We start from the raw sequence: 19,974 nt of genomic DNA on the forward strand, positions 1-19,974 counted from the left end.
TCCTTTTCAAGCTTCTCTATTTCTCTTTCTGCATTTTTCCTATGAGATAAATAAGCTTTTCTCTGATTATGGATAGATCCTACAAAACCTCAGTCCCATTAATAGCTGTCCCTCTGCCATCAAGCATGGCAACATAATGACAAACCCGGTGATGCATTAAGCTACAGAAAACAAAATGAGAAATGTGAGAAAGTGGAAAACAAAGACCAAAAAAAATTTTAGTTAAAAATTGTGCTGCTGCATTACTTACAAGGGATTTAACAGTTAATATGGGAACATAAGTCCTCTTTTTAAGATGTTTATAATTTTGAATTAATACAAGTATAATTTCTTCATTAAATCATGGAGAAGCTAATGAGATAAAATCTTCAAGGGAAGTCAAGAATAAACATTTTGGGGGTTGTGTCAGACACAAAGAAGTGTAACTTTGTTTTCTTTCACAATACACATGTAATATGTAGGTAAAATACTACAGACATAAAAGGTCCTCGCATTGTTTACTCCAGTCTTTTTCCCATGACCTATCAGACAGGATTCTGCGGGATATGTTTCCATATGGAATCATCTTAACTCCTTGGAGACGGCATGCCAAGTAAGAGCTTTAGTCAATGCTTTATAATGAATCATACTATCATTTTTCACTCTCTTAGTAATTCCCCTGTTCTCTGGCTATTTGCTTCCTCCTCCTGACCTACTACCAAGTGATCAGAACGTTGAAGTGGAGCTCTAACATAATGGATGTAAAGGGGGAAGAGTTTTAGGACCTTCCAGCTGCTTGAACATGTAAATGTTCACAGATATTCTGAAGCCCCAGAACTGAACCCATGTGCTAGCTCATTAAAGGGAGGGTATGTGCTTTCTGCATGGATCTCAGTGTCAGCCATGAATATGGATATGATCCCCAGCCCAGACTCTCCTAACAGCTATTGCTGTAATATGAGTCACCTAAACCTTTGTAGAACAAAGTGAGAGGCACACTTTCTCTTGGTTTTAGCAGCAGTTTAATTATGCATCCTTTTTCTTTCTTTCCATGACACAGGGTTTTAACACTTACCCCAATAGCTGCTAAGATTGGGGCTTGGTAAATCCACTTGATGTTTCCAGCACTAAGTTCCCAGCATCTGAGACATGAAAAAAACTTTCATGAATAAATTGACAAAGCAAATAGGCAGTGAGAATTAAGTAGCATTTTAAGTTTTACTGAACATTCCAGTCCCAAGCTTTTGATTAAAAAATAAGTAGACAAAAACAAATCTCATAAAACGCTCAACCCAGTAAAAAAAAAAAAAAAAAAAAAAAAAAAATGTGTAATGGGTCCTGGTTTCTGTACTATTAGCTATAGAGTATTATAAATATTGTTTATTTTTATAGCAATAAGATTCAAAACCACATTTCCAGAGCCACAAAAAATCACTCTCTTTTAAATGTGGTGCACATGGGGGCGCCTGAGTGGCTCAGTTGGTTGAGAGTCCCACTCTTGGTTTTGGCTTAGGGTTATGGGATAGATCCCCACGTCAGGCTCCCCGCTCAGTGGGGAATGTGCTTCCCCTGTCCCTCTCCCTCTGCCCCTCCCCCCCATTCTCTCTCTCTCTCTGAGATAATCCTAAATAAATAAATAAATGAATGTGGTGCACCTGATACTTCATTTTTCTTATCACTGGAAAGATAAAGTCCTCTTCGAGAAGTTCCAGCATTTTATGTTATACCTCCACATACTGTAGAATACTGACAATAATGCAAATCATTCTTATCCATCGAAATGCAATAGAAAGCTGACAGTAATGCAAATGATTCCTGTTGGTAGAAATGCAACAGAAAACTAGATGCAAATGATTTTTGTGCATAGAAATGAAAACTAGTTGTGTTCAGTGGAATGTGATTGATCATTGCCTTATGAATACTGAATTGTTGCATGTATTTATAAATTTATTTCAGTATTCATTTTGCTAAACACAGGCATGTGATTTATTTCTTCTTTGAACAAGTTATAACATCTTACTGCTTCCCTCCATAATTAGTGAGTTAAAATATCTTTGACAAGTGCTCATTTTATATCTGCATAAAATCCATGATTTTATCTTTAACTTTAAAAGTTCATTTTTAACAGTACTTAATAAAAACACTATATAATTTACCTATTTGTTATGTTTATCTTCTGCTTCACTCCCACCCCAGCTAGAATTTAGTTTCTACATGAACAGGGATCATTGTTATTTTCTGATGTATTATAAGTGCCTAGAATAATACAGAACATATAGGTAGTCAACAAATATTTGTTGGATTGAACTGAATTCAAAATAAGTTTGATTCAATCTCACTCAAAGTGGTTTGGAACAGTGTTGAGAAAAACTAGTTCCACTTGAAACTTTAATGTAGCACTTTAAGCAGTTTTTATACATTAAAGATACATAAATAAAAGCCTCAGTTTCTTTCTCCTTAGACAAAACCTAGCATTGATTGTGGGGACAATAAATGAAATTTTATAAAGAAATTTTAGGGATGGGACGCCTGGGTGGCTCAGTCATTAAGCATCTGCTTTCGGCTCAGGTCATGATCCCAGGATCCTGGGATCACGCCCCACATGGGGCTCCTTGCTCCGTGGGAAGCCTGCTTCTCCCTCCCCTACTCCCCCTGCTTGTGTTCCCTCTCTCACTGTGTCTCTCTTTGTCAAATAAATAAATAAAAATCTTTTTAAAAAAAAGAAATTTTAGGGATATAATGATAATTATTTAATTTTAGATGATAAATTTATCAATAAGTTACTTTTAAATTAATGAACAAATTTGGGATAATAAAAAGCTATTTCAACTATTCCTTGAAGGTAGAACATTTTCAGTACATACGTAATGACTATATTATGTTTACATTTTAATATTTTTATGTAGGCAATACATTCTCATTTCAAAAATCAAACTGTATAAAAAGACAGTCATTGAGACATCTCAGTCCTTCCCATGTTCCTATCTTCCTCTGCCCCTGCCTCTCTCCTTATAGGTAACATCTTTTATTACTTTATTTTATATGCTTCCAGTGTTTTCTTATGCATATACAGATACAGATATTATAATCTTATTTTCCCTTACCCTACAAAAAATGCAATGTATACTCTGTTCTGCAACTGGCTCTTTCCTTTCAACAGGATATTCTTTATTCCTTTCCATATCAATACCAAGACTGCTCAGTACACAGCATTCCATTGGAAGGATGTACCACAGTTGAATCAACTAGACCTCAAAACCAAAGTGTAATTCCGGCCCCACCACATTGAAATCTGCAAAGTCAATGGACTTGAAGTTTGCATAACATGGAAATATCAAAGACAGGGAAAGTTTGCACTTGCACATTATTAAACATTTCCTAGCATTATTTGCACACGTCTATTCTTCACATTATTCAACCAGACAAGAAGGATAAAAGAGTGTTCCTGAGTTGTGCAGAACATCTATCACACTACTCTAAAAAGGTTTTCCACTATATGGAAAGTGGCATATTTTACTGTATGAATATAAATTGAATACAGATTCACTAGCTACGAGACTCCTGGATTCTGTAAATTTTCTTTTTGCTTTTACATTTGGTAGTATCTTCACAATCTTCTTTCTTTGCCTCAGTAACATTTCATCATTGTGTCTCCTAACACACTGCAACTCAATTGCACAATTCCAGCTCTGCAAAATACTTTGGAAATAGGTCAAAACCAGCTACCTCTAAAAACTAGAAAAACTTGCCTTTGATAGTTTTCAACATCAAAGCTTCAAATTTGCCCTTTGATATGAAAGGCAACTGAGATTTCAGATTCTTTTTTAAGAAAATGCTATTAATCCTTGTCTTTCATTAATTCTTCCCTGTCCCATCTCACACTGTGTTTGTTAACAAGGCTCAGAAACTACCCTCTATTCAGACTTTGTAAATGAAATTTTAACACTCTAGAAAATGGAGAAATGAATGTCAGTAAAAATGCAGTTGTTAAAGTTGAGGATGAGGCACAGAGGTCTGCCTAGAAAATAGAACTTTGTCAGTCAGGATTAGGAATAGGAAATGCATTATTCTGCAGGAGAGATCCAGGGAAATGAACACTGCATTGTGTCTGTAACTCACAATGTGAGAAGAGGAAGTACAGAAGCCCTGAGAGCCATGCAGAATGACAGAGGCTATCTTTTCTTGGTCTTTTGTATTATGGGACCCACCCTTCCTGCTGGCATTCCATTTCCTTTGCATGAGCAGGGAGAAGGTGATAAGGTATCATATAGGGTGTTTTGCTTTTGCAAGTAAAAAGAAAGAGAAACAAAAATACCCACTTTTTAAAGCTCATTTGTCCAATTGAAACTATTCAACTTTCTTACCCTACCTTAGCCAAGTAACTTTTTTTTTAATTTTTTTTTTTTTTAAGATTTTATTTATTTGCGAGAGAGAGAATGAGAGACAGAGAGCATGAGAGGGAGGAGGGTCAGAGGGAGAAGCAGACTCCCTGCTGAGCAGGGAGCCTGATGTGGGACTCCATCCCGGGACTCCAGGATCATGACCTGAGCCGAAGGCAGTCGCTTAACCAACTGAGCGACCCAGGCGCTCTAGTCAAGTAACTTTTGATAGAATTTTAGAACTGTAATACTTCCTTTGTATATTCAATAGCATTTAGAGTGTCTTCCAAAGCTGGATCTGATTTGCTTAACTCTAAATGGCCAAGATGCAGAGAAAATCAGAGTTAGACTTTGAAAGGCCAAATCAGAAAAAGAAGAATCTCTAATATAAGAGATAGGACAGAGACCCCAAATTCCTTTGGAGATGCTCCAAGCTCTCTCTACCTGAACTTTGTGACAGAGGACTATATGTAGGTCAGATTACTATCAAGAAAACCCTCAAAAATGTAAAAGCAAAAAGAAAATTTACAGAATCCAGGAGTCTCGTAGCTAGTGAATCTAGAGACAAGCTGAATTCCATGAAAAATCAAATTAGGCAATTTTGAAATCATGCCATGTATGTGATAATACAGTTTTATTTTATATGCAAAATAAATATAAAATGACCGCTTAACCCAATTATCATGCTCAGATCAGGACACTATAGAATTCAAGATTTTATTCTGAGTTTGTAGGAATAAATGTTTTGTACAGAGGAGTCACATGATCTAACATATTTAATTTTTTTACATTAATTCAACTGTTTTAGAGCAATATTCAATGTCAGTTGAATTTTTTAAATATTATGTAGCAAAGTATTCTTTGCCTCAAAAATAAACTTTTTTCCTTGAAAAATAATAATTTTTTCCTTGAAAATACATATGACTATTAATGGTTTATGATTTAGTTTATAATTTTCAAGAAATAATACAAGATAACTAAGAAAACCAATTATCTAATTCAATATAAAATGCATTGTGAATATATTTGCTTGCATTCTGTGCTCAAGGCTTGGAATGTCAGTTGAATGGGTGAATGAGTCAAAATTGCTACAGGCTACGAAGATGCAACCTGATATCTCTGGGTCTCATTTTATTCATGTCTCAAATGAGGGGATTAAACCAAAAAATGCCTTAGGATTTACCTTCTCTAAAATTCCAAATCTAAGTTATATGGTTCCACATCTCAGGGTAAAATCATTTAGCATTATCTAGTACCTCTTTACAGACTCAACCCACCCCCCCAAGAAATCAAATAGCAGACAGTATAAGTCTTCTTTGACATTTCCAGTATCATTGTACACGTATAGCAATGATGATAATGTTGATAACATTAACCCTAAATTATTAACATAATGTTTGTATAGAAGTTGGAGTTTATAAAGTCGTTTCATAAATGGGCTCTTACCTGATTTTCCAATCTACCCCCTGCAGACTCAATCCTATTCATAGCCACGAATATTCTCATTTTACCAACGGGAAGGCTGAGACGGAGGGAAACTGCCACAATTAACGAATGGATGAGGAAATACATTTCCTAGTAACTCACAACTTGCACTGAGCCAAACTTTATCTTCGCTCAATAGACACTTAGCAAATAGAGGAAAGTGGCAAAATAGATCCATAAGAACTGATCAGCAAGCATTGGACAGTTCTCTACTGTAAAAACAGAGAATTTCACTCCTGTCCAGTTGTAATTCATAGTTGTTGGTTTTTTAATCTGACAATTACACATGAAGTCAAGAGAAATAAGATCGTATGTAAGAAAGAGATAATTATGAAATCTACATACAAAATGCTACAGGAATTTGATAAAGAAGAGTTTACATGGGGGGAAAGAGCATTTGAAACACATGGAAGTGGCAGAGTACCTGTGGTTATGGCTTTACTTTCTGAACACCATGAAATGCAGATATAATTTTCTCATGTGAACGAGAAGAACATGTGCTAGTAGACAAGGTTGTATGTATGCTTACAGGCAATACGCATGCACAAGCTCGAGCTCCTATCTCAGTAAAAGCTGTGAACTACTGAAAAGTCCATGACAGGTGATGGACTATCTCTGATTAAGAGAATAGGAAGAACTACAAGTGGTAGAAGGACAAAGCATAGATATAATGAAGGTAAGAAAAACTGTCCAGTGTACAATGGGCATTGTCCACCGTGTACTCCTCATTATCAGGGGTGTTTAAGCAACTGAAGGGTGAGCAGCTGTCAGTGATACTGTAAAAGGAATCCCTCTATAACACTCCTCCTCCACAGAAAATAAATACCTCTGATTTTAATAGAAACCTCTAGTCTGCCCATAGTGTTTATTGAGTGCCTCTGGAGCCCAGCTGTCTAGACAAATTCCTTCTCTACCACTTGTGGCTGTGCAATGCCAGGTACACTTCTTCTGGCCTCAGTCTCATAGGGTTGATAGGAAGTGCAATTAAATTAATATTTGCAGAACCCTCAGAAAGTGGGATGTGGGTATCATTCAAAAATGCTAGCTTCATCTTTATTATTACTTTTCTCCAATTTTTCCTCCACATGCTGGTAATGATCTGTATAAAATGCAAATCTGTTGTCATTATCACTGAAAAATACCCCAACCATCCTAGTATGACATATAAAGGTCTGGAAGCTCTGGCCCGCATCTCTTCTCCAGCCTCACTTTTAAGCTCTAACTTTAGCAGAATCAAGGCTCCACTGACTTGATAGGATAAACATCAAATCAGCTAGGATCAATGAAAGGGTAAGTCCTGCTTTCTGATGGAATAACAATAAACAAAAACATTATTTTTGATCAGACATTATGTATAGGTATAAATTAATGAAATAATTAAAGGACTAATACTTGCTACTAAGTACTTAGTACTTATTATTCCAAACCCTATAGTGTTTTATGTACATTATCTCATTCAATCTTACAACACCCCTATGAAGAGTAATATTCGTTTTATCTGCATTTGATCAATGAGAAAACCAAGGCTCAGAGAGGTCAGGTAGTGCACCTGTTGTCAGAGAACCAAGAAGTAGCAGAACAGGCCTGTGAGTTACCTGCACCTGAGCTCTTTCTCATCATGTTCCCAATTAGTGCCTACTAGCGACCAGGCTCTGTGCCGTGTTTTGTCTGTATTAATGTCATTTATACATTATTATCACTGTTTTATATTAAGAAATGGACATACAAAGAGATCATGTGTGTTTCCCATGGTCTCAAAACTAATAGCTGAACCCAAGATTTGAACTCAGGTCTGCCTAAGTCTAAAAAAGCATCTTTTACTATCACCCGGCATCACAGCCCTGTACCTTAAAATGCTGCTTTAGGGGTGCCTGGGCGGCTCAGTCAGGAAAGTGTCTGCCTTGGGTTCAGGTTGTGATCCCAAGATCCTGGGATTGAGCACCGTGTTGGGATTCAGTGCCACAGAGCAGGGAGCCTGCTTCTTCTTCTCCCCCCCGCTTGTGTTCTCTCTCGCTGTCTCTGTCTCTCTCTCTCTCAAATAAATAAAATCTTTAAAAATAAATAAAATAAAATGCTGCTTTTGATAAGGAAAATCTGAGTCCTAAGATGGCTGACCGAGCCAGCAAGAGAGTCCCAGTCCTTTCTCGGCGCTCTTCCAGGTTCTTCTCCCTGCTCTGCTTCCCACGCACACCAATCCAGGCCCTTCTCCCTGCCCCGCTTTGTGCACGCACCAGAAGTGCCAAGTATGCAAAAGTAGAAGTGTATAAATTGCCCCTTTTGTGCTCGGGGCTCAGACCTTTGGAGATCACTCTCCTCTGAGCCCACCGGCATCAAATAAACCTCCTATCCTCCAAGATCTCCGGGTGCCGCTTGGTTCTTCCGTCAGGCAATACAGTCCAGGTTCCATAACACTTTAAATTAACCCCAGGCTACTTGAAAATCCTAGTGAATCACTAGGATGGATTCCACTTCTAATGTGCATTTGTTTTATTTTTTGAAAACATTTAATTTTGCTATAGAAGACAAAAAAAAAATGGGATGGATGAAACCCATAGTTTGTATCAAATTCAAATAAGTAGGTAATAAGTGGACCCCATGCATGTTAAACATAAGTATAACTGGGCACTAAATATTCATGATACACCTGGGGTGCCTGGGTGGCTCAGTTGGTTAAGCCTCAACTCTTGGTTTCGGCTCAGGTCATGACCTCAGGGCCGTGAGATCAAGCCTTGCACTGGGCTCCGTGTTCAGCGCCTAGTCAGCTTGAGATTCTCTCTCCCTCTCCCCCCACTTGCACTCTCTATCTCTCTAAAATAAATAAATAAAACCTTAATAAATAAATAAACACTCATTATACACCAAATATATGAGGCACAAAATATTCCCTGATACACAGGAAGTGCTCAATATTCTTTTTTTTTCTCTTTTTTTTTTTATTCTTATGTTAATCCCCATACATTACAACATTAGTTTTAAATGAAGTGTTCCATGATTCATTGTTTGTGCATAACACCCAGTGCTCCATGCAGAATGTGCCCTCCTCAATACCCACCACCAGGCTAACCCGTCCTCCCACCCCCAGTGCTCAATATTCTTGACATCTTAATTCAGCCATTGATTGGTGAAACCCATGCCCACATATCCCGTGCCCAAGGAACACAAATAAAACCCAAAGCTGTTTAGCAGGCTAACTGGTAAGCTATAGCTATGACCAGGCATACCTGCCTCCCATCAGTATGAGAAAGGAAATGTGTGTCACTGGCCCAAGGCACCTTCTGGCTGTGGGTCTCCTTGCTGCAACCTCATCTCTGGTCTTCACAGCCACACCGTCAAGTGGGGAAAGCTGATGTGGCACAGATCTCAATATTGCCCATCCTGGGACTCAGGTGGTGTGGGTCCTGCCACAGGCTTCCGTCATATCCCATGTGTTAACTTACCCATCTCTTTCTCCTTGCTTCTTACAATATATTTTAAAATGGTATTATAAACTAAAGAGGTCAAGCATCCTAATCTGGTCAGTGAGGCTTTCTGTCCCATGACCTCTGCATGGATAGCTTGCTGATAATGTATCGCAGGCTACAATCACATCAAGATAACTTTCTACATGACATCCCTGAGGGGACATGTAATCAACAGTAGCAGCAAGTGTCAATTCCAGGCAGGAAGCCTGAGTCTTGAGAAAATCTGAGGTGCTCTCCTTACCTCTCCTTTTTCACTCACCTTGCATCAGCCAGAGTTGCCCGTGCGACAGCCCAGGCCACAACAAATGCAGCTGGGAACCCTGCGATCAAAAAGGGATTCAGAAACTGTATTTACTGTAAGATGAAGGGAATTTTTAATCTCATACTCTGCACACATAAGAATATACTATTAAAAGTTGAGAGAGGGGCGCCTGGGTGGCTCAGTTGGTTAAGCGACTGCCTTCGGCTCAGGTCATGATCCTGGAGTCCTGGGATCGAGTACCGCATCGGGCTCCTGGCTCAGTGGGGAGCCTGCTTCTCCCTCTGACCCTATCCCCTCTCATGCTGTTTCTCTCTCTCTCTCTCTCAAATAAATAAATAAATAAATAAAATCTTTTTAAAAAAAAAGTTGAGAGAGAAAAACAGAAATGAAAAGTGTTGATATCTCAACAAGAAATTCCACTTGGTTTTCATCTTGTCCACTCAAAAAATGAGCCAGGTACCTTGTTGTCATTTGTTCCTAAAAGTCTAAAGGTAGAAGGTTGGCCCAATTTTACCCTGAGGGATGTAGGATCAAGCTACACGGGAGGGGAAGGAAGATCTTGGGGCCAGAAGCAAGCAGCGGCTGGAGCACTGGGCTTTGACTCTTGCCGCACTGACAGCTACATGCTTTCAGGGAGGAGTGAAGCAACATGACAGACTTCATGAGGAGCAGCAGGGAGGCTGATGTCATATAAAAAATTAGAACTTAGCCATTCTAAAAATGCAAGCCATAGAGAAGCTATACTGAGAAGTTATAAAATTGGGAAGTTTTAATCAGTTTAGCCTCTTCTTTTTGGGGGGTTCATATTGGCTCAAGACAAGCATTTGCATGCATTTAGACCATAGGGAAGGGTGGCCGCTATGTGATTTTGGTGATTTGAGTGTGAGATATGCATCCCTCATAAATGTTAAACACCTCGTGAGCTTGCAATGTCAAATCCATTACACTGACTTTCCACGAGTCTGAAAAGGCTACCCACGGTAAAGGCTGACTGTTCAGTTCATGTTATAGTTGATTGGACTCTGACATCACCCACAAAAAATCACAAATCATAACTTTTATGGAACACAACAAAACAGGACCAAAGGATTTAATGGACAACTTCTCATTCTGTGGAATTTATGAAAGTGGTTTAAAGAAAGGAAAGAGAGAGCATAATGGACACACTGCAGAAGTTAAGAAGCACCTTAAAAGGGAGAGAAAAAGTTTTAATCTAACTTAGAACATTTTTTATTAAGCACAATATTAAATTCTTTACTTTTAAAAACACATTTGTAATTTTTCAAATATTCTTTTTTTGGAAAAAAAGTGAAAAAGAATAGGTTCAGATGAAGAAAAACAATATTAAAAGTGAAAATAAGATGATACACTGCAATAGAAAATTTTTTGGCTCCCTCAGTGATCATCTAATTGAATCTAGCCTCAGCCTGACTGTGTGCCCACTTAATTTCATGATTCCACATTCGAATTTTATTTACTGTTTGCATAGAACATCTAAATTTCAAACATCATAAAAAAATATGTTCGAATTCTATGTTCCAGGAAACTGTTTTTGTCAAAATAGATCTACCAATTCTGGTTATTTCTTAGGTTCAGTTCACATATTTTATCTATCTTTCTATCCATCTACGTATCTACCCACCTACCTATCCATCCATCCATCTATCATGTAACCATTTATTAAGTGCCCACGTATATGTCAAGGATTGTTCTAGTTTCAGAAGATAAAACAATAAACAGATCAACACTATCCCTGTTTTTCTGAAGCATATTCTGGAAGGAGATATAAAATTAATAACATAACTTTGGTTCAACCAGCGCTATGAATTAAAAACAAGAATGATGCTGAATAATGGGGTAGAGCTCCTTCTGACAGGGTGGTTCAAAAAGGCCTGAGGTAGCTCCCATTACTGTTCTGCTGCCTTGGCTATCTTTAAAAAGTATCTGTCTTTGATCAGAATTTTCACATTTTCTCATTTCCAGGTCTTTATCTTTTGCTTCCTTTACAATCTCCCAATCAAGCAATTTCCTGAATGATGTTCTATACACATTGATCAATGGTGCTTGAGTTGGAATTCTGTTTTAGATAATAATATAACAAACAACTTATATCAGATACCATGTCTTAATAAAATTACTTTTCTCATCATCTTGGAAGACTCTCACTCACAACACTAGCACAGAGGCAACCACGGAGGAAAAAGAATTAAAACCACTCTGGGATGTAAGGATTTTGCATCACCAGTCTTAGTATCATATTATTATATAATTTAGAACACATAAATACAGGGGAAAATGTTTGAGATTTAGATGTTATTTTAAGTCCAAGTGCTAATGTAAGTAAATTTAATGTAAATTTGAATGTCACTCAATATATGCATTTACCTTGAGAGCTATCTTCATAAAATGTCAGTATAAATAAGAGACATCTGAGAGGGAGGCAATCTCTAGTCTAAAAATAAGTAGATATGGGTACTCATGTGGCTCCATTACTACTCTCCTTTGAAATGAAGTTTTGGACTAACTAATAGTAGTCAAAATGTTTTAGCAATTAAACCCTTCCTTCAAATAAAAACTTATGCAGCAACCCACTGCATAAGACAGAGATGCTTTGAAGTTATAGAGGGTAAAAAGGATGTTCTCATCTTGGCCTATGTAGTTTCATCTTGTTTTAGATATTTTAGAAGCTTCATAAAACCATACCTCAGCCTTACCCTCCTCCAGTGGTCCTACTGTAGTATTGTAAAATCACAGGTTGACCATAAAGAGTAAAGTTAGTTCTAAAAATTAGAGACCCATCATGACATAGGATGCCTAGCTTTGCTACAGACATACTGTGTATCTTACCAACCAGAAACCTTGATGCCCCTAGGAATCCATCTATGGTGACTGCTCAGACATGAAGCTCTAGGCTATGCTTCCAGTTCCCTCACTACTCATCATAGAATGCTGGAATTCAATACCCATCACCTATGTTTCATCCTTTAAGGAACCAAGAAGTACCTCCATATGATTTTGGCAGAATTGTTCTCAACTTTCATGGGACTCTAAGCCAATACTGAATGAGTACAACTCTCTTTCAGGAAAATTGCAAAGCCTATGAAAGTCTTCCATTGCTACAAAGAAGATGTCAATTTATGAAACTTTAGAAGAGCTACCTCCTCCTGAGATGGAATTGCTACAGGAAACAAAAGAAATATTTTAAAAACATATCTAATTTATAGTCCAAAAAAATGTTCTAGAAGAAAAGTAAGGCACTGTGGGAAAGGACCAATCTGAAACAGAAGAGCTACAATAAAAAAGAAAATATGTTTACTGAATTAAATATTGCCAGGGGGCAGAAACTTAAAAGATCAAATTGATGGAGATGAAGTGAAATTTTGAAACCAGGTGAACTCACTGAGATAAATCTACATAACTGCTACAAATGTAAATCTAAATGTGACTATAATTTGTTTTCTTTTAAAGAGGTAATAATCTATATAATCTTAAATAGTTAGGAGTAAAACTCCAAATTACATCTAAAAAGATTGGGGAAAACGATAAGCAGAGAGATTCAAATTCTGTATTTTTCATAAAGTAGGGTTAAAATATCGATCTTTTATTGACTCTAATTGTTGAATATAATTTTAACTTTAAGGCAACATTCAGTAGAACTAGTAATGGCATTAAAAATCATAAGGAAAGGGAGAAATAGCTTTTCTAGGTTTTTAAATTTTGCTTGAAGCCAGTTGAAGATTTTTAACTGTGTAAAGGTATTATATTGGCTATTCTAAACAATTTTTTGGAGAACAGATCTTATAAATTAAATATTTTGAATATAATATGTATGATCAGAACAGGCAAACACAAAACAAAATAACCTACTGGGTCAGACTGCATGCTTATTGTGTGCAGAGACTTCAACACATATCTCTGTATTTCAATTATATTTACTGCCAATGGGATAATCAAAAAATATTTGCTGAATTGAGATCACCTGATAAAAGATAATAAAACTGGAAATGTATAATCTTTTCCTGATTATTTTCAGAGAATACAGAATGTGAAAATATTCTACAAGAAAGCTTGGCAACGGAGACATGACTACATGATATAATCAGGATAGGTGATCTCATATGATAATATGTACATTCTGGCATCTTATTTGACAGCTGAAACTTAAGAATGGTTGCTAATATAGAGGCAAATTACCACATTAGGAATCAAGAAATAAGACTGACACCTTATAAATATAGAATTAAATATATAGAAAAAATAATATGTACTTGGAAGAAAATGGAACCAAGAATAAAGTGCCTTATTTATGAGAAAATTGAGGCAAGAAGAGGGAAAATTAAGAATGTGGTTGGTTGAAAGAAAACTATAGTCATCATTGGAATTTGCCTTTACTCTTCTATACATCTTGTTTGGGGATGAAGATGTGTAAAAACAGTTATTTTAAACATTTGCCTTCAATTTACTAAGAGTCAGTAACATTTAGATTGTAATTTCCTTCCCTTCCAATTTATTCTCAAGAATCAGCAAAATCAATGTAAATAATATAGCTCCACACATCACTATAAGGTGAGTAATAAAGTTCTATTTATTTAGCTGAAGAGAGCTTAAAGTTATCATGATTGGGTCCAATGAATAATAACAAAGGAATCCAAGTAAGTTCTCTTCTCTAGCGAAGCTAATAAATCACATCATTGGAAGAAAACATGAAATTGGATTCACTCTAAATTACTCTAGCAAAGGATCATGCAAAGCAGCTATAATGTTTTTTGATCATTGATTTTCTTAATGGAATTTAGAAAAATGAGTCAGAAATCAAAATGATTCTAAAATCAGACTGTCAGTGCTAAGGGAAAAATAGTCTATTAATCAAATAGACTTAGGTATTTAATTCATTAAATAGTAGCTGCATTTAAGTAATGGAGGGATACTCTTTTTTTAAAGATTTTATTTATTTATTTGAGAAAGAGAGAAAGCATGCGTGCATGCACGCTCATGAGTGGGGGAAGGGTCAAGGGCAGAGGCAGAGAATCTCAAGCAGACTCTGAACTGAGCATGGAGCCTGATGCAGGGCTCGAGGAAGGACTCACCGGGGGCTCGACCTCACGACCCTGAGATCATGACCCTGAGATCATGACCTGAGCCGAAACCAAGAGTTGGATGCTTAACGGACTGAGCTACCCAGGCACCTCAGTAGTGGGGAGATATTCTTTAGAGAATATTACTATAGTTATAGACACCCTAGCCTAGAGAATTTTTTTTAGTGGAGTTGCAAACAAAGAATCAGAAGGTAGACCAAGTGTGGAACCATAATTCCATAAAGATTGGTTATTAGTGTTTTATATTGTGATTAAGTGTGTGTGGATATATCGCATGTAAAATGTTTTTCAAGGCAAGCTTCCATGGGAAGCCTACTTGCTTTCTTGTTTGTTCTTAAACCATTTGATGAAAAGAACACTTCAAGTAATGATGCTTCTACTGTAGTCATCATTCCAATGCTAAAGTTCTTGTCAACAAATCAGTAAATTTGTATAGGAAGGGAAGAAATTCATATGCATATAGAAGCTCACTGGACTTTTTTTTTCATTCTGTCTTTCATAGAAAGGTCTGAAAACTAGTTTCTCGGGTTTAAGTGAAACAAACTTCTGACTTTAAAGAGGAACCGACTGAGTGATAGAGGATGTGAAGAACAAAGGCAAAAGGAAATGTAGATAAAATTAAACTTCTTTATAACTTGCACCCCACTGACAAATACTTGAGGCAGGCAGAATATGACATTCCTCCAGGAACTCCCAACTGTCTTAATGTTAATGCCTTGCTAGAGGGAAAACACAACCTTAGCTTGACAATAGCTAGGCCCCCAGAATCCTGTAAATCTTCTTTAGCATATGAAAATCCTTTTGGAAACTTCCTTTGTCTTTACCTCCCCCAACTCCAAAGTATATAATCAATTGCAACTCACAATCCCAGAACTGCTCTGCCTAGAGGTCCTGTCCCCGAGCTTTAATAAAAGCACATTTTTGCACTGAAAAATGTCTCAAGAATTCCTTCTTGACCATTCACTCAGGAACCCCACTTCAAATCACATCAGTAGAGACCAAGTAAGAGTTCTGGAGGAGTTGGCTATCAAGCCACTAAGTACACAGAGAAAAAAAGAATTTATTATGTATGACCAGTGGTGTAGGAATCCAAAATATAAAATGTAACTCAGACAAATGTCTACATTCATTGTTGAATTTTCTATCAACACCTTTACCAACTTCTGGTAATTATGTTGGTGATGTAAGAAAGACGTTAAGGTTTGAAGCCAACGGCCAAGAAAGAATTCTTGAGACGTCTTTGGTGCAAAAAGGTGATTTTATTAAAGCACAGGGACAGGACCCATGGGCAGAAAGACCTGCACAGGGGTCATGAGGAGCGGCCCATTATATACTTTCAAGTTGGGAGGAGGTTAGGGATAGTGTAAGTCTCTAAGGAATTTTGGAAGCAAGGTTTCCAGGACCTTGAAGGGACTAGCTATTGTTGGGAAAAGGTCATTTATTACCGTCTAATAAAACCTTAGTCATGATACCTTCAGATGTATATCAGTGGGCCATATGCTTGGGGGATGATTACCAACACGTATCTTGGGGGGTTCAGAGGTAAAGGAAATTCCCAAAGGAATTTTTATACGTCAAAGTAGACTTAGAGGATCCTGGAGGATGAGGGGCTTAGGCTAGGATTGCCTTTTGCTCTTAGCAAAGTATTAACATTGAAGCAGTTGAGTCCCTAGGGGAATGTCACTCTGCCTGTTTTAAGGACTTGTCAATGGGCTGTAGGTAGTAAGGAAATTTAATAGTTTTTCTTCTGCCTTTGTTGCCCACATCACTGGTACACAGATATAATTTTGATTTGAAGGCAAACTACCAAAAACTATTCAGGAAATTTCCAAAGCACCCTAAAAAATAAAATATCCTTTTTATTTTTTTTATGTTTTTAGTAACTGCTAGTCAAAGGGAGAGCTTTAAAACAGACAAGCTGCCTTCAGAAATACAACTTTATTCACAATAATTTCATAATAAATGAAATATTACAGTAAATAGACCCTTTGTCTTCTAAAAGGTTACTCATTAACTAGCAGGAAATTCAATATTCCCTACTCCATATTTTCAAATGTTAAAAAAACAATATTAAAGCCAAGCAAGCAAAGAAATATTCTTATTTTGGAGGAGAAAAAAAAAACCTTCAAATTTAATCTTGAGCCACTCAGTTAATTTTTTTCTTATACTGAGCCCCTTATAATGTGGATATAAAAATAACAATGGAGATCTGCAATTGTTGATCATGAGGCTTCTTAATTGTAACCACATATGAGTTTCAATTTCTCTTAAATTTGAACAAGCAACATCCTTTCCCCATGTCATGTTGAGTTAGTGCCTAGTCCAGTGTAGTGCTGAGAAGGCATTTTTGGAATGTGAGCTAAATATCATTTTTTTTTAAATTACTTATGCAGAAAGCAATTTGAATTATTTCCTTCCAAAAGACATGGTAAGTCTACATAATTAGTTTGTAATTTGCATCATTAAATGAAGTCAAGATGGTCTTATAAATTCATTTCTGGTATTCTCATCATACAGCCTAAAAATACAAATCAACAATTCATCACTATAGCTTAGAAATTTAAAAATCAAAATATTTAGGATGAAATTATTGCTAAATCAGGACATTGACATAAGACATGAGCATAGCAGTTCTCAGTGTGTTCTCTTATATTTCCACCAAAGAATTCTCTCAAGAATCTGACCTAAGAACCCTAACCGTAAATTAAAGATGAAAAGTTTGTTACCACTGGGAGGATTTTAGACTTGATCTTAATAACCTTTCCCAATGAACAATGGAAGAGAAAGAAGGAGATATAAAGGTAAGATGGGGAGAGATTTCAGGAAAATAGCTGAAAGTATGCTAATGATAAGTGATATAGGAAAATGTTGGGGTTCAGAGCAAACACTCAAGATTGAGACTTCTTCCGTGCAAAAAGGTGGTTTTATGAAAGCACGGGGACAGGACCCGTGGGCAGAAAGAGCTGCCCCGGGGTTGTGACAGGTGTCTGATTGTACACTTTCAAGTTCGGAGGGGGTTAAGGCCAGGATGAGTCCCTAAGGAATTTTGGAAACAAGGTTTCCAGGACCCTGAGGGGTCTAGCTATTGTTAAGAAAAGGTCATTTATTTCTGTTTAGTAAAAACTCAGTCCTGAGACTCTTCAGATGAATATCAGTGGGCCATATGCTTGGAGGATGATTGCTAACATGTATCTTATGGGGTAGAGATAAAAGAGTTCCTAGAGGAATGTCACTCTGCCTGTTTCAAGGACTTGTCAGTGGGCTGTAAGTAGTAAGGAAATTTAATTTTTTTTTTTGCCTTTGTTTCCCACATCAATAGGTTTAACAGAAATCCATAATCCAGTTTAAAGGGAAAGGAGACATAAATACCTTACCCCAGCCTATCAAGATGAAGCCCCACAGGTATTTGGTGTCCGAAAAGAATGCCACAAAGATTAGACTATGCAGGTAGACACCTTCCACCAAGATCCAATAGTAATTTGTAGCCAGGAAGTAAATGAACATCACAACAGCAATCTTGCACCCAATCTGTTACAAATAAACCAGAATTGCATCATATTAGAACTCTTAATTATACTACATGCAACAGACCATGAAAAAATAGTTCTGTATTTCTTTTTTATGATCTGTTTCCTGTATGTAGGAAAGCCAAGACTGTTGAATGAGACCAGAACAAAGTTATTTTAAGACAGCATCTCTAAGACTATGGGCTCGATTCTGTTCTTAAAATAAGATATTTTTCCTTTAGAAGTTACCAAAAAATCACTTTTCTTTGATTTTTCCTATTTATGAAAGTAATACTTGATCATCAGAGAAAATTAGAAAATACAGAACAGCATAAAGAAGAAAATATTAGCCATTATTCTACCATGATTTTATTTTATTCTCATCTTTCTTATGCCCCAAAAGTCAATGGCTAAAATAATAAGCATTTACTACATCTTATGAATCTATGCATTGGCTCAGTGATTCTGCTGATCTGGGCCAGCCTCTGCTAATCTTGGCTAAGCTCATTCACAGAGCTCTACCCTTCACCAGCACACCATCACTTCCATTTCATTCTATGGGATAAAACAAGTCACCAAAACCAGCACAGAATCAGAATCAGCAGGGACTACAAAGTTACAGGGCAAAGGCCAAAGCCACAGAAAGGGCATTAATTCATACTATCAAGACATATAATCTATTATACTTAATTCCCAGATACAGCACATCAGTGATTTAATTAACTGAATTATTGAGTGATTCTATTTACTAAACAACACCAGGACATTTCAGAGTAGAATCAAGTACCCTGGAATCTTATATTGAAACAAGTCTGAATCTACAATAAAGAAGGTAAATGTTGTGGGCTTTAAAATAACACACTTCTGGTTTTGCAAGTGGGCTCTTTACTTCTGAACACGGTAAGCCATGAAAGCTAGTATGAGCTCCACATCAAATGCACTCCAGTCATGTGATTTTTGAAGTCCCCATGCCAGAATATTCTTATGGAAAGAGCTCAAGACTTTTAATAGTCTAAGATGATGAGTAATTAGGCATAAAGCTTAAGGACAGAATTGAGGTAGTAAATATCATTATATAAATTAGTCATCTATCTTGGTTAATTCAGAGATTACATAAACCAAAACAAGTTAAGATTTAGTGGCCTGTAAAACTGTACTTGTCTGTAATGTTATAGGAATCAGTAATGAGAGAAAATGGTGAAAACACTTACATATTTTGATTTGTCCACAGAAGGCATTTCTATGGAATTTTGTAGGTCATCCTGCATCAACAGGGACTGCAGCTCCTTTACTCCTATGTGAGCATGGACCACTTTGTCCTTGACAAAGATGCTTACAGCTCTCAGCATGAAAGACACAAACAAGTGCATGTGGATATAGTTCCTAGTGCAATGCAATCGTCTATGGAGAGAAAATATTCAGTATTTAGATTTGGATGAAATTAGATATAGGTAAAGAAAATACATAAATGTAACAAAAAAGAAGAAAATATAGTAAGCCTGAACAAAGACAGAAACCCATTACTATCTATTTCCAGTTGAAACAACTGGGATCAAAAACTAAAATGTAACTTTTTGAGAAATAATTTCAAATTTAACCTGATCTACTACTATATTTATCCCGATTTTGCAGAGTTAACTATTGTGCTATATTAAACTAAAGCATTATACTAAAATATATATTAAAGTAATAATAAGTTATGACTACTGGAGAACCATTTTGATATTATTTAAAAATGGAGCTTTCGGGGGCATCTGGGTAGCTCAGTCAGTTAAGCGTCTGCCGTGGGCTCAGGTCATGATCCCA

General features: G+C 36.7%; 1 protein-coding gene across 1 annotated transcript in view; it reads right to left on the reverse strand.

The window, feature by feature from the left end:
* The window catches only part of PTH2R (parathyroid hormone 2 receptor), a 52,074-nt gene that overhangs the window by 18,595 nt on the left and 13,505 nt on the right, over positions 1 to 19,974 (reverse strand). The window contains exons 3-6 of the mRNA XM_035007257.1: positions 19,380 to 19,569; positions 18,037 to 18,190; positions 9,564 to 9,624; positions 1,055 to 1,121 (exon numbers count right to left, since the gene is read on the reverse strand). Coding sequence (XP_034863148.1) covers positions 1,055 to 1,121; positions 9,564 to 9,624; positions 18,037 to 18,190; positions 19,380 to 19,569 — 472 coding nt within the window. The remainder of the gene's footprint in view (positions 1 to 1,054; positions 1,122 to 9,563; positions 9,625 to 18,036; positions 18,191 to 19,379; positions 19,570 to 19,974) is intronic.

This window comes from Mirounga leonina, unplaced genomic scaffold (assembly GCF_011800145.1).
Source record: "Mirounga leonina isolate KUSES-001 unplaced genomic scaffold, KU_Mleo_1.0 Mir_151, whole genome shotgun sequence".
NCBI lineage: Eukaryota > Metazoa > Chordata > Mammalia > Carnivora > Phocidae > Mirounga > Mirounga leonina.